General features: G+C 43.9%; 1 protein-coding gene across 1 annotated transcript in view; it reads right to left on the bottom strand.

Annotated features, from left to right (window-relative positions):
* The window catches only part of MYO3B (myosin IIIB), a 279,760-nt gene that overhangs the window by 229,396 nt on the left and 34,371 nt on the right, over positions 1-15,993 (bottom strand). Inside the window, exons 5-7 of the mRNA XM_069985142.1 lie at positions 9,102-9,206; positions 5,581-5,680; positions 454-530 (exon numbers count right to left, since the gene is read on the bottom strand). Of these exons, the coding sequence (XP_069841243.1) occupies positions 454-530; positions 5,581-5,680; positions 9,102-9,206 (282 nt within the window). The remainder of the gene's footprint in view (positions 1-453; positions 531-5,580; positions 5,681-9,101; positions 9,207-15,993) is intronic.

Genomic DNA, 15,993 nt, shown 5'->3' with positions numbered 1-15,993 from the left:
AGGGCCTCAAGTCTCCTAGCTGACGTCTGAGGAAATTTCCATAGAGTTTGAAGGCCTTTTTGCCCTCTTCTCCCATTGTTACAGATATCACCAGGATGGGGGTTATGCACAGCAGATCAGAGTGTGGAGAGTTGGGAGAGCATACATGGAGCGCAGTTCACACAGACAGGGAATAGGTAAGCAGTTTTTGGGAGAAGCATCACATGGACTGTGTAAATTGAAAACAGAACTGAAGCTTACTGCAACCTTTCTAACCCAAAGTAGACACGTACGTAGATAGAATATCATTTTTTCCACATCAAAGGTATCCATAGCCTATGGTCAATGTAAAGTGCATTATTTTGGGGACACTGATATGTTATTTATAACCATGTAACATAACTTGTCGGGGAGGGGTGTCCCTGCCATTTCTAGTTAAGCCCCTGCTGATCACTAACACTTAGGTCAGCCTACCTCCGGTGCCATCCAGAACGGTGTACCCACAGATGTGTTCCTGCGCAGGCGAGCGCTGGTGAGCTGTGCAGACACTCCTGTAATGAACAGTAAGAGATTACCCAGAAACCAGGTAAGAAACAAAGTATCAGCCATTGTGAGAATACAAACAAATCATCTGTAATATATTCAGCTAAGACTTCCTGGCCTGTATGTGATGATAAGGAAGAGCCTGCAGTAAAGTGAGCAGTACAGCATTACAGTGACAACGGTATATAGAAAAATTAACAATAAATGAAGTTCACAGCTCATCCTCCTCCTCTCTGTGGAATAACCTCAAAAGGTATAGTTAGTAAATGGGACAGATCCTGTCTATGGGACTTGCTGCAAATCATATCCATAAATGTTGTTACAACAGCTCTGGCAAGATGGCTGCCCCTGTAATTGTGTACAAACAACTAAATTAAACTACAATAAAATTACAAGTTAAAATAGGTTAGAAAAAAGAACCAGTTTCAGTATCTGGTTAAGCAAAAAAAAAAAAAGTCTGGGTCTTTGATAGATAAGGGATCAACTGTGATCAGGATATAACTGTGATCACTGTAGGCTTACTGAATGAAGGTAATATTGGTCTATGTATAGAGTTTTTTTATCTAGTAACATGTATATTATCTATTACCTGTATATTATAGTCCAGGTCTAGAGGATCTTATAATTTTTCATTCCCCCTTGAAGAATTGCCCCTGCTCAGCAGTATCTGCCCCTCAATCCATTCAGGGGAGAGTGTAGATGTTGGAACAGAGGAAATCATGGTATTATTTTTTATTCTTTGACCCCACAAATGAGCCATAATGACCGGAGACAATTTTGTTACCCGGTTGTTGAAACAATATAAAGCCATGAATAATGACCATGTTTCTCTATAACTCTATATATACCTATAGGGTTTAGCTGCTGCTAGTATAGGGCATATCCATGTTTGCAGTGGTATAAAATACTGCTATGAGTGCAGCCACCTTATCTTCACGGTAACCAAGCTTTCCATTACTATTTCCTATTTATAGGTCTCCACACCTGCCTGCATTGCAATCTGATCATGGGGAGAAACACAGGTCAGGAGGTATTTATACACATAAAGCCATTCACTTCACAGCAGGAGGCAGGCTTAGCAGGTGACAGGTGACAGACGTATTGGGATATCGTATAGGTAGTCAGTGAAACATCTTTCTGTTGGGATGGGGATTTCTCAAGGTGAACTGGCACTACTGCTGGTATGCGGCTACTGAAGACTCAGTCCTGGGCACAGAAAAATACCCGCTGTCCAGAATGAGCAATGACTTAAAGGTTTGTTTTGTTTTTTTAATTCAGGATTCTTATTTGTTTGGCTGATAATCTCCTTGTGTAATAGCGCTCTATACTGCACATCTATTTTGTTTGTGTGTATGGGGAGAGATAACTGTTGGATAAACAATTGGTCGGCCAACAGTTCTTGAAGGTGTATAGCGGGGGACTCAAACCATGGTCCTCCAGCTGTTCCAAAACTGTAATTCCCATTGTGCCTGGACACCCAAAAAATAAAAAGTCTGTCATTTTGACAGTGTGTGAACAAAGCCTCAGGGTCAGTTCACCTGTGTAATCGGAGTCAACATTCTCATCGGAATCCCCGTCACGAGCTCGGAATTCTGCCTGCCTCAGCGCTTCAATGTAGGGCACCTCTGCTCTCCGTGACTCTCCGCTCAAAGAATTGACATGTCCGCAACGGGGATTCCACTCGGAATTTCGGCACCGCTTCCTCAGTGTGAACTGACCCTTAGGCTATGTTCACACAATATAAGAGACTAGCCGTTCTGTGACCCGGCCGGGTCACGGAACAGCCGGTCTCCGAAGAGATCATCTTGTCCGGTCCTGCAGTACTGGCCGGATGATCTTTATGGCCGCAGAGTTCTGATGCGGGCGCACACTGACATGGTTTTCTATGGCCGTTCAATGAATAGCGGCCGCAGAAAAATGACATGTCAGTTGTCTGTGGCGCCGCTAGGGATTTCGGACGGAGAGTATACTATGTGTGAACGCTAAGTCCGGGATCCCATAGACAGCAATGCAGCGTATATTCTCGTAATAATCACGGCCGTTGTACAACGGCTGCGATTTTACGAAAATATACATTGTGTGAACATAGCCTTAGTCTGTATGAATTAAGCATATGAAGTTTAAAATTGGTGGATCAAAAGTAATTCACCCTAGTGATACTATATATAACTAGGGCTAAAACAACATGAAAAGCATATATACTGGTATAAGGCTCAGTGCACACGGAGCAAAATCCCGCCAGCCTCCCTGTCATAATGACAGTCTATGGGAGGCTCGCACGCCTCCTCTCTCTGCCCTGAAGAATGAACATGGAGAAATCCGCTACGGAATTCTGCCAGTTTTGCTCTGTGTGAACTGAGCCTAATGGTTACCAGGCAGCAGTGTTTAAAGTGACTCTGTACCCACAATCTGACCCCTCCAAACCACTTGTACCTTCAGATAGAAGCTTCTAATCCAAGATCTGTCCTGGCGTCCGTTTGGCAGGTGATGCAGTTATTGTCATAAAAACAACTTTTAATCCGGCAGTGCTGTGTCTAACGGCTGGGGTTTACATTTGTATATGCATTAGGCTGGCACCACCTCTCTGTCCCTCCCCCCCCTCCTCATCATTAGGAATGCTCTAGGCAGATTGTCTCCTATTCCCCACCTGTGTGCATAATAAACATGGGCTAGATCGTTAAGACACCTGTGCAAAGCTCAAACAGCAGTTAATGTTCCTGGATCATTCCTAATGATGAGGAGGGTGGGGAGGAAGGACGGAGAGGTGGTGCCAGCCTAATGCATATACAAATGTAAGCCCCGGCCGTTAGACACAGCGCTGTAGGATTAAAAGTAGTTTTTTAGGACAATAACTGCATCCCCTGCCGAACGGACCCCAGAACAGATCTTGGTTTAAAAGCAGTTATCCGAAGGTACAAGTGGTTTGGGAGGGTCAGATTGTGGGTACAGAGTCACTTTAATGCCAGACAACAGCTGCAAATGGGGCATGGGGACGGGTATGTATACTTTCTTTATTATATTCCCGCACCCTGAGCATGCCGGTGATTTTTTTTATTTCCTTTAAAACATTATCCAAATATATTATTGTTTCTCTGTGTCTATCTCTCTGTAATCTATGTTGTCCCTAAGATCTAAGATCTAGAATATGAGTTTAGGAATACTGTCCGTCATTTTCAAGTTTCCAATTCTATTTTTATTAAACAAAAATGGATCCCTATGACATGAGTGTACACTGAGCCTGAAGGAAATTAGAGGGTTGACCCATGAAGTAGAAATACCATTAAAAGAGCAGTGAACCAAAACATATTATAGGATATATCTGTTGGCCTTTAAACTAATTTGCCATAGGCACCAGCCAGTGTGGGTAAGATGTGACCATGATGGTGGGGGGGATGAGGGCTTGTTTCACTCATTTTTAAATAATGCTAGGATTCCTGCTCAAAAAGAAGCATACTCCAAAGTATACTGCTACTAGGACATCTTAAAGGAAAACTCTGGCAAAAACAAAAAAAATGTGATGGCAGGGGGTGGGGGAACATAATAAAGAATGTATACTTACTGGTCCTGACAGTGTTGGACTGGCCCACCAGAGGACCGGAGGATCCTACGGTGGGCCCCCAGCTTTAGAACCTGCACTAACATTGACTGACATGTCATTTCTCATTGGTTCTTCATTGGTGGGCCCCCAGGATCTTTTCCTCTGGTGGGCCCCAAATACCCCAGTCCGAGACTGGGTCCTCGTGTCCACACAGTGTCAAGGTCAACAGGTTATCATTTCCTCCTGGCTCTCTGGTAAATCACAACCTGGGGGAAAGTACCCACTCAGCCAATCAGTGACTGCAGTGGTGTCCCACGAAAATCACTGACTGGCTGAGCAGGGGTCATCTATCATCAAGTTGTGACGTTGCAGGAGGATGCCGGTGGGGTCCAGAAGCAGGGACACTTTCTTTAGATAGCATCCTAACTCTCCACCAAACGATGATGTTGGAGGAGCAAAGGGTAAGGCGTTAGATTTTCATCAGCCTACCCTATTGTTTTGGGAGAGATAAACTGGAGCCAGAGTAGTCTGGCTAAGCCTTACCCCTCCCCTACTCATAGACAACACATGAACATTTGGCAGTTATTGAAAATGTATGGTCAGCTAGTCTGTTGGGATCTTGGCAGGAAGTGTTTAATAACCCTGTAGTGTTCCCACGGGGTAAATTAAAGATTTAATGTTGTCTATTGAACTCAAGAGGTGAATCCTGAATATATTGGTACCTCCACTCTGGCTAATATATTAGGGGCTTTCCTGTATTTATAGCTAGTACCCTTATACACAGTGCACAACCTGCAGCCCTCCAGCTGATGTATAACTACAATTCCTGGGACAACCAAAGGACGCATCGCTGCCCTAATGGCAGGAATCATGTTTAATTTCAGGAGGCAGCCATGTGCTCACAACCAAAATAAATCCGTTTTTGAAAATAAGTAAAGAAGACAAGTATCAATGTGTTCTCTTCTGACATTTGGTTCTGTATTAAATAATCTATGTAAATCTTTCTCTTCTTCGTCTCTCGTCTGCCGTTTTGCTCTGTATTTCATTCCTTTGTTTGCTCTTTCACTTCAATCAGGCTTACATCAACTGCAATAATCACAAATGATATGGATCTGCTGGTTTTCACACCCATAGGACCACTTTACCTTCTGCTCAAAGGGAATAGATGAGCTTCAGGCTATTAACACCATTTGTGAGGAATGAGCAATTTCTTTTCATATGCAAAAGATGGAATATTGAATTTCAATGAGAGCGAGCCGAGCACAGGAATAGACGCCAGCAGATTGCCAGGAAGTTAGTAAATAAAATGCCTGAGCTAAAAACTAGACTGTTTCCAGCCACCCAAAACAGATTATGTGACAGCGACTCAGAGGGAGATCCATCTGTTAAACCCAAAGTATCCAAGGGTTCCTGCTGAACGTTATCACTAAAACCTGTGGCGTGTCTCCAAGCTCCAAACAGCAAATTGAGGAGACGGGATAAACTATACAGGACGTCAGTACATAGCAAGCAATGATTACCAAAGTCAACCAGCTTGACTCCCCCTTCTGTTGTCAGAAGTATATTGTTCCCTTTCACGTCACGATGGATGATTCTATTATTGTGCAAATGCTGGAGACCCTGAATAACAAAACAGAAAAGAATTACTCCCCTGCTTAAAAATAATTACTCTGCTATTAGGATCTTAATGATATCTCTTGAACAGGACCGCAGGAACAGCTGTCCGGCACAACAGATGTTCCATCCGCCCTAGCTGAGATCACAGCAGGCATCTTCTATGTGACTACTAGCCTGATACTACACGGCAAACTATGAGTAATACCATGGAGTAGCAGTCAGCCATCTCATGATAGATGCCGTTCACCAAACCTGTGGCTCCCCAGCTGTTATGTAGCTGCAATTTCTAGAATTCAATATGTAATGTAATTCATGTCTGTATAGGCTTGTGAAAGTAGAAGGTGGCTGCAGTGACTTCCTAATATGCCCAAACCCTGGCCATGAACTCGTAGCTTCACAGCCTTTGAGATAGGTTTGCACTAGAGGAATCCTGTATACACATACCAAAGCTGACTGTAACCAGTGCCGGACTGGTCCACCAGAGGACCGGAGAATCCTCCGGTGGGCCGCCAGCTTTAGAACCTGCACAAACACTGACTGACATGTTGTTTCTCACTGGTTCTTCATTGGTGGGCCCCCAGGATTATTTCCTCTGGTGGGCCCCAGATACCCCAGTCCAACACTGACTGTAACTTATAGCGAAATGGTCACATTGAGTAAATTTTATACAGGAAGAGGAGCTGAGAAGACAGATATATTGCTTTGTGGGAAAAGGTTTAAGGGGTTATCCAGGATTAGAAACACACACAAATAGCCCCACTCTTGTCCTCAGTTAGGAAGTGGTATTGCAGCTCATTTCCATTAAAGTGAATGGAGCTTGACTTATAATACCACACATAACCTTTAGGAATAGGCTTAAAGGACAAGTGCCATGAAAAACTTTTTCCCAGTAATTGAAGCACATTACAAAGTTATATAACTCTGTAATGTGCTTCAATCACCTATCTGCCTCCCTTCCCTGTCTTTTCCTCCCTCCACCCCCCACCAGGAAGTCTCCTTACTCACACAGACCTGATTACTGTGGTCACCGTCACCAAGCTCTTCTCTCAGCTCCTTCTCCTGTTACACTAGCCTCCCCCCTCCCCTGCCTTGTCAGGTGACAGGCTTCCTCAGCTCCCATTGGCTGAACAACTGCAAGCCATCACTTGTCACATCTCACTTGCTTATCTTCCCTCCGACTGACTCCGGCACATAGGCAGCTCCCCCTCCCCTCATACCCTCTCTTCTGCTGCCGTGGACTCAGTGAAGGAGTCATGTCACTAGAGAAGATAAGCTGAGCAAGCAGAGTCACCTGACAAGGAGGGGAGGGGGGGCTGGTGTAACAGGAGCTAGAGCAGCCCTCCTGCTGATGACTCATCCTCACAAGAAGGAGCTGCCTGGTGACGGTGACGACAGTAATCAGGTCTGTGTGAGTCAGGACACTTCCTGGTGGGGGGTGGAGGGGGGAAAAGACAGGGAAGGGAGGCAGATTGGTGATTGAAGCATATTACAGAGTTATATAACTTTGTAATGTGCTTCAATTACTGGGAAAAAGTTTTTCATGGCACTTGTCCTTTAAGGAAGAAAGTAGCTATGTTTTCTAAACCCAGTATTGTGGGCCATTTTAAGGCCATGTTCGCACAATGCTTATGGTTGGTTGCATGAAAAAAATTTCATTTTATTAACTACTGAAACACTTCAAAAAATGGGCTATTTTTACAGCCGCAAATAGAGTATGCCAATTCACTTTATGACCAACTTTATGAATTACAGTTATTTTAGAGCTGTAATTTTTATAACTGGAAAATTAAGTGTCAGGCTGCTTTTTTTTCAGGTATATTTTGGCACATATTTTGGGGGACATTTATTAAGTCCGGCGTTTTCTGTGGCGGACTTAAAAATGTCACCGTAGCTCCGACAGTGCGGAGATTTATGTAGAGGTGCACTGCCTCTACATAAATCCAGTGCGCACCAGTGTGTGCGCCAGGAAACCTACGCCAGCTCAGAGCTGGAGTAGGTTTCCTGATCATGTCTTTGCGAAAAAAAAAAAAGATGAATTAAGCGGGCCCTAAGTCCGCGCCCCCCATTCCGCCCTTCCCACACCCCTCTTCACCCCCCTGGGGTACCGGGCGAAAAATGGCCAGAGGTTAATATTTATTCGCAAAATGGCCATTTTCTGCTGAAAAATATGCATTTTTTCCTTGATAAATGGCCCCCTTTGTGTCCAAAAAAGGCTAAAATACATTTAAAAAAAGCTGCAAAAATAGTTTAAAAAATTGCTGAAAAACAGCCCCAAAGCAAAAATACACATGTATTTTATGCAGTTTTATTAATTTTATTTTTTAAATGGCAATATAAAATCTCAAAAAATTATGTGTGAACATAGCCCAACTTAAATTGTTTTTAAAGTGACTCTGTACCCACAATATGACCCCCCCAAACCACTTGTACCTTTGGATAGCTGCTTTTAATCTAAGATCTGTCCTGCAGTCCGTTCGGCAGGTGATGCAGTTATTGTCCTAAAAAAATACTTTTAAACTTGAAGCCCGTGCCAAACGGGAGTATCTATGCCCTAACTTTGCACCACCCCTCCTCCCCACCCTCCTCATCATTAGGAATGCTCCAGGCAGATTGCCTCCTATTCCCCACCTGTGTCAGCCCCGCACATGGGCTGGATCGTTAAGGACCTGAGCAGTGTTCAGCATGGAGAAAATGTTTCAGTGGCATTCCTAATGATGAAGAGGGTGGGGAGGAGGGACGGAAGGGTGGTGCACAGTTAGGGCATAGATACTCCTGTTTGGCACGGGGCTTCAAGTTGAAAAGTATTTTTTTAGGACAATAACCTGCCGAACGGACCTCAGGACAGATCTTGGATTAAAAGCAGCTATCTGATGGTACAAGTGGTTTGGGGGGGGAGGGGGTTAGATTGGGTACAGAGTCGCTTTAAAGGTGTTATCCAGGCTTACGAAAACATAGCTATGTATTTCTAGAAACAGCACCACTCAAGTTATATTCAAGTGAACAGAACTGAATTTTAATACCAAATCCAACCTGAGGACATGGGTGGCGCTATTTTTGCAATAAAGTAGCTGTGTTTTGTTTCTAACTCTAGTTAACCAGCTAAATTTTCTGTGGTTATTGGGTTATCCAGGTTTTTCACATTGATGGCCATCAGAGATGAGCAACTTCTCTTGAGCATGCTCGAGTCCAATCATTCAGAATTAGAATACCACCGGCTGAAGAAGTCTAGAGTCTGAAAAAACATGGACACCGCCTATGGCCATAGCCATGTTTTCCTGGACTCCCTAGGGCTGCATCCACCTTCTTCAGCCACTGGTATTTAAATGGCAAATGATCGGACTCGAGTGGTCCTCATCTCCATTGGCCAGTTCTCCAGACAGATCACCCTGATTAGACAGCATGTAATATTTCTTTAATTTCTCACCAGTAATGCTCCATAGAGGATGTATGAGATGATGGCTTCATCTAGCCGTTGATCACACTTGAGTATGCTTTTCACTAGATCTGTAACAGATCCTCCGTTGCACAGCTGCGGAACGAGGAAAAAACACATTATCATTTAATTTACAATATGTTACATCTCATTTACACTCATACCGTTCAGTTCATAACTTAAAGAGGAATTATACCCATAAAATGAGAGTATTACCCCTAAGATTAATGCAGCGCCTATTTCCAATCCTTCGAAATTTACAGTTCAGAGAAGGAGAACACTAAATCAGGGATAGGGAACCTCTCCAGCTGTTGAAAAACTACAACTCCCATCATGCCTGGACAGCCAACACTCGCTAATTTAGCTGGGAACACATAGTGCAGCTGGATGTGGCTTCCGTCCGACATTTTTAGCATGAAAAACAGATTTTTTTTTAATTTTTTTTTTAGGCTGACAATCTAGACCATAAAACTGAGTGTGTCCACAGGCGAGACTGAAACACACCATTGTTTATGGGCAGAAATCATAGGAAAACCCTTCTGTCCCTACAGAGATAAATTTGACTGTAACAACTGATAAGAAGGGATTGATTTTTCCAGAGGGTAATAAAATCATCAGGGTCGACATTCACTGCTGAAATCATAGAGAGGCAATGAAGCAACAGCTGTATCGATAGTATTTCTAGGGTCCAGCCATGTTGTTCCTACATATAGTCGTTTATGAAGCCAAAATCACTCAATTGTTTTGCTGTCAAACTGCAGATCATTTTTTCCCCTATAAAGGCGAATTAAAGGGATTGTCCAGACACAGTATATGCTTATACAGTTGCTTAGTCAAACAGCTGATGCAGTGTAGGGTTGTTCCCCCAAAATATGAATGTGCTGATTGATTTCTATATATTCTGAACATTTTGTGCAAATCCAGGTTCCCAATGATCGGTGAACCCAGTGAAAAAACGAATTGTTGCCCATAGCAGCAGGATAGGCCAACAATATGGGGTCAGTGGAGCACCAACACATGGCACCCTGGTGGTCAGCTATTTTCCAGAGGAATACACAGTGATTGGAGCTGGCAGCTTTGTACATTGTGTAGTAGCCATATTTGGGTTATTGTAGTTCACCTCCCATTAAAGTGAATGGGAGCTGAGCTGCAGTAACCTAACATGGCCACCACACAATGTTTGGCGCTGTCTGCTTCCAGCTCAATTCATGGTGCTTTGGAAAAAAGCTGATGAGAGGCAACGACCAATCAGATATTACTGATCAACTGCTGCCATAAAGTGCCAGAGATTTGTAAGTTACTTCTATTAAAAAATCTCCAGTCTTCCAGTACTTATCAGCTGCTGTATGTCCTGCAGGAAGTGGTGTATTCTCTCCAGTCTTACACAGAGCTCTCTGCTGCCACCTCTGTTCATGTCAGAAACTGTCTAGAGCAGCACCAAATCCCCATAGAAAACATCTCCTGCTCTCCAGACAGGAAAGCATACACCACTTCCTGCGGGACATACAGCAGCTGATAAATACTTGAAGACTGGAGATTTTTTTTAATAGCAGTAAATTACAAACCTCTGGCACTTTCTGGAACCAGTTGATCTTTTTTGTGAACTACCCCTTTAATGGTGCGTTTACACAGAAAGATTTATCTGACAGATTTTGGAAGCCAAAGCCAGGAATGGATTTGAAAAGAGGATAGATCCCAGTCTTTACTTTCTGACCTGATCCTTGTTTATAGATTGTTCCTGTTTTTGGCTTCAAAGATCTGTCAGATAAATCTGTATGTGTAAACGCACCATAAGTGAGGATAGGCCATCAATTAAAAAAAAAAAAAAAAATCCCTTTAAGACAACTTTCTTTATACTTTAATCACTGTCCGGACCGAGGAGATCCCAGACATGTCGTACACTTACAATACTTTTGAATCAAGGTTTTAGAAAATAAATAAATAAATAAAAAGGAGAAGATATTTTAAGACCACGTCCCCAGCACGTGCATTAGGAAGCACACAGGGCTCTGCCATTTATAGAAGCCTTCGCTCTCTATGACGAAAGTGCCAGGCAAGAGAAGATTGATGTACTTGATAACAATGAGGCAACAAATTACAGTCATTTGAGGCGTTTACTGCATGGCTGCATTCACTGGCAGGCAATATAAAATAGACAGTAGCCATATCTCTATACTTATACTTGATGGTGTGCTCTGCCAGCAGCCGAGATGAAACATCCTGATCCAGAATAGCACTGCTTCTTGCAAGCAGTTTCCATTAGTGCACTGCCATACATCAAGGGAGGTGATAAAAAGCAGGAATTAGGGCCCTTGTGAATGTGTTTTTAACCACAACATTAGCCTGCAAACCATCCCTTTCCTGTCTCCCAGGTTTGCTTGTCGATGTCTCTGCATGTTTTCTAATTCTGCGGTGAAATTATGCGTCCACATCCACATCTTTATTTTGATGTTCCTCTTCTAATATTCTCTTCATGTTTGCACCATTGACTAGATGGGCCTTCCGTGACCTTGATCTTGATGGAAATTTTATTTCATTTTAATCATTATTACGATAAAAGCTACGTTTTGTTTTAAAAAGGGGGGGGGGGGTCTTTGTATCAAAAGGGGTTACTGTAAACCTGGGCCTTGTGCCTGAGGGTTGAGAGTATTGGATTTATACATAACAAATAGTAAAATCTCTTTAAAAATGCAAATTATATACATACAGTATATATATATATACGGCGCTGTTCTATTCCCAGGCACTGGCCGGGGGTGAAGCACTGGAGGCGGGCCAGCCTGTCCCCAGTGGGAAGTAACCCCCACCCTTTTATGATGCGGCTCCATTTATTCAAATGCATTATTCATGGGCAAAACTTAAAGTGAATGTACTGATGGTACATTCGCTTTAAAGTGATTCTATTACCCCACAACCCCCCAAATTGCCTATGAAGGTGGCTACACTGCTGGATCTATACTATAAATAAACCTAAGGAAAAATCCACAATACTCACAAAATCATGTGAGGTTAACAGATGGTCAGGGCAATATCCATTTCACAATTCACAGCTTTCTCAAGGCTATATATACGTTTTCATGCCATATATAGAAAATTTTCCTCTTAATTTCACTATGTATATTATAAAATATAAAAAATCTTGCAATTTTCAGTATGGCCGCTATCGGTCATTGATTACTCAATGCCCAGGTCGTTTTTGGACATTAGCTTATGGGACCATAATGATCCCATAAGCTGATGTCCCTATGTCTGCCCCCTCTCCTCTGTCCCCTGCCGCTGTCACAATCGTGAGAAAGCAGAGTGCCTTCCCTCCCCTCAGCGCACGCCCTGACTTACCTCCCCCCGCCGGCCTCCGTACTCAGGCTACCATTGGGGCGCTGCGATCACTTTGCAGAGCCCCGATGGACACCGGACAGAAAATTCTCCCTCTGTAGAGGGAGAATTTTATGTCTGGAGCCCTATAGATGCTGCGGTCCTGCTGACCGCAGTATCTATGGGGTTAACTCTCAGCCTCGGAGCACAGCTCCGATGCTGAGGGTTGCGGTGGGTCCCCGGCTATTACTGATAGCCGGGACCCGCCGGGGATGACACAGGTGCAGTGTTATCTTCGATTGTAAATTAACAACGCTGCAGCCTCAGGCATAAGCTGTAGCGACGTTAATTTACAGTGCAGCGGCTGGAGGGGGTTAAGTGAGAACCTGGCATGGACAGATCCATTTACAGCAGTGTCCTCCTTACCATCACAGAGGGGAGTAAAGTAAAAGAGGACATCCCAATAGCTAATGCTCACAGTTTAGCTTCCCTCCCCTATGGAATGCCCTTTGCATGGGTCACAGAACATGTCTAGAAAATGATTCATTCATATAAATACGGACTGGGCCTAAGGGATATTTGGCTTTAGGTAGGCTTCAGGGATATTTGTGGTAAGGTATAGTCTGATTTTAAACTGTGTTGACATTTGTAATGCTGATAATATGTCATGTTTATTTTTGTAATGATAAAAGAAAAATTAAAATAAAGAATAATGAAGAAAAAAAAACGGACTGGGCCAGCCTATGTCTATAGATCCTGCTGTAAAGCATACCTATAAATGTTTTTAAAATAAAAATAATCATGTACTAAAATTAAAACAAAAAAATACCAAATTCATTTTAAGGCCATAATCATAGCTGCCATTTATTTTTTTTATTTTTTTTATTTTTTTGGGGGGGGGGGATTGGGGGGAGTGTAAGGCTGGGTTCACACACAGTATATTTCAGGCAGTATTTGGTCCTCATAGCAACCAAAACCAGGAGTGGATTGAAAGTACAGAAAGGCTCTGTCTACATAATGTTGTAATTGAGTGGATGGCCGTCATTTAATGGCAAATATTTGCTGTTATCTTAAAACAACGGCTGTTATATTGAAATAATGGCAGTTATTTACCGTTATATGGCGGCCATCCACTCAATTTCACCATTGTGTGAACAGAGCCTTTCTGTACTTTTAATCCACTCCTGGTTTTGGTTGCTATGAGGACCTGACATGAGGACCAAATACTGCTGAAATATACTGTGTGTGAACCCAGCCTAAGGCTGCGTTCACACTACGTATATTTCAGTCAGTATTGCAACCAAAACCAGGAGTGGATTAAAAACACAGAAAGGCTCTGGTCACACAATGTTGAAATTGAGTGGATGGCCGCCATTTAATGGCAAATATTTGCTGTTATTTTAGAACAACGGCTGTTATATTGAAATAATGGCCGTTATTTACTGTTATATGGCGGCCATCCACTCAATTTCAACATTGTGCGAACAGATCCTTTCTGTGTTTCTAATCCACTCCTCGTGTTGGTTGCAATATGAGGACCACAATACTGACTGAAATATACTGACTGAAATATACGTAGTGTGAACGCAGCCTAAGGCTATGTTCACACTGCGTATGAATCCGTCTGTAGTGCGAACCGCGAATATACACACGTAGTTTTGAGGTTGATGCGTTCGCTTGAAAGTATACGATATACGCCCGCACAATGCACACTACGTATGAGCTTACGGCCGGATCGTATACGGTGCCGTGAAAAATGAACAAGAACATTGTTTGAGGACGGAAATGTTCCAACTCACGGCCGTGGATTACCATGCCGTATTTCCCGTATGAAGTACTTATTTCAGCCAAATTGAACTTGATTTTTCGATCCAAAAGGTTCTGTGTGGTTTACGGGGCTGGGAGAAGATTTCCAAGTAAATGACCTGCCTGAGACCGCTTCGAAACAAGCTAGGGAAGCATAACTGTACTACGGCCATATGTTCGCGGTGCATACACATCCGGTCACATGTCGATTTTTCACACGCCCGTAGTTTCAGCCGCACATGTACGGCGGCGTACGATCTACGGACGGATTCATACGCAGTGTGAACATAGCCTAAAACTGTAATGAATGGAATAATGGTACCATATGTCTACAGCTCAGATATATGACCACATCAGTTGCATCTAATATAGACTGTAAAATGGTGATTATTATAACCTCAATAAACTACAAGTTCCTCCAGCTTATCAAATAATGAGGGATGCATCATTTAAAGATGGTTGGAAGGACTGGCCACAAGGCTCCATGCACAAACAGGATTTTACAAGGCAGCTATTGGAGGAAAGGAGCCCTGGGAAGCCAAACTGTAGACTTTTTCTGCTCTCCAAACAACCCCTCTAAAGAAAAGTGAAGGGCTCTTTTTTGCTTTTTTTTTTTTTTTTTTTTAACCCCAATCCACTCTTTTCTGTAAGGCCCCCTTCACACGTCCATGTCAGTTTTTACTGTCAGGAAATCCTGATCAGGAGGCCTCAAATGGCATCAGGAAAGTATCAGGATTTGCGAGCTGGCAGCTGGCCGCGGTCCCGGTCCAAGGGGGGGGGGGGGGGGGGCGGCTGTGGCATGGGGCGGCAGCCAGCCACCGGGGGGGGCTACGATCGGGCGGTAGCCAGCGGTCCCGGGGGGTGGGGTACGAGCGGGCGGCAGCCAACGGTCCCAAGGGTGGGGGGTATGAGCGGGTGGCAGCCAGCGGTCCCGGGGGGGCGCGGGCAGTAGCAGTGGTATATAGCTAAAGCAGAGAGGTGTGCTGAGGCTGCGGGGGTGCCGGCGGGCTCTTCAATCCGGATTCCCAGGCACTCTCCTGATATACATCGGGAAAGTGCGCGTGAGTCCGGCGCTCCCATAGACCTCTATGGGGGTGTCCGGGACGGAATTCCGGACAAAAATAGGACATGTCCTATTTTTTCTGGATCATTTTTCCGGAACGGACAATCTTCCGGAAAAATCCGGAAGAGTGTTCGTGCCTAATGAAAGTGTATGGGTCCGTAAATCCGTCCGAGGGGGTTTTCTGGACGTGTGAAGGGGCCTAATACAGTAGATTCAAAGGCAACAGGCTGACAAGCCGATGGCCGAGCCTAACTAAGCGCTTCACAAGTACTGTAAATTCGTTCATCACTAATCATAATATATCCTCCCACTATCTGGCACAATGAACACAGCGGGAAGGGGTGGATGTGTGATTAATGCTTAGTGTAGCCATTTTTCTTGCTACGATGCTACTATGTACACAGTGTTGCCTCCTGTATCTCATTACCCCTTCCTGACGATTATCGCTCCGTGAAATAAATACAACGATCAGCCGATGACAACGATCATCGGCTTATCATTGATATAGGTTAGAACGTATATTTTTCAGGCGCCAACCGCGCATCGATATGTGTAGTAGCGGTGCACAGCCGGCGACTGACAACATTAATTACCTGTCCATGCTCCAGGGCTGCTCCTGCAGTCCGCTTCTTCCCGGGTCCCGCGCGCTCGAGCTTCAGAGCGGCCTGTCAGCTGACAGGCCGCTCTGAAGCTAGAGCGCGC

This window comes from Dendropsophus ebraccatus, chromosome 9, assembly GCF_027789765.1.
Source record: "Dendropsophus ebraccatus isolate aDenEbr1 chromosome 9, aDenEbr1.pat, whole genome shotgun sequence".
In the NCBI taxonomy this organism is placed as follows: Eukaryota; Metazoa; Chordata; class Amphibia; order Anura; family Hylidae; genus Dendropsophus; species Dendropsophus ebraccatus.
Note: the sequence above shows the minus strand (reverse complement) of the source record. Positions and strands in the feature narration are given on the sequence as shown.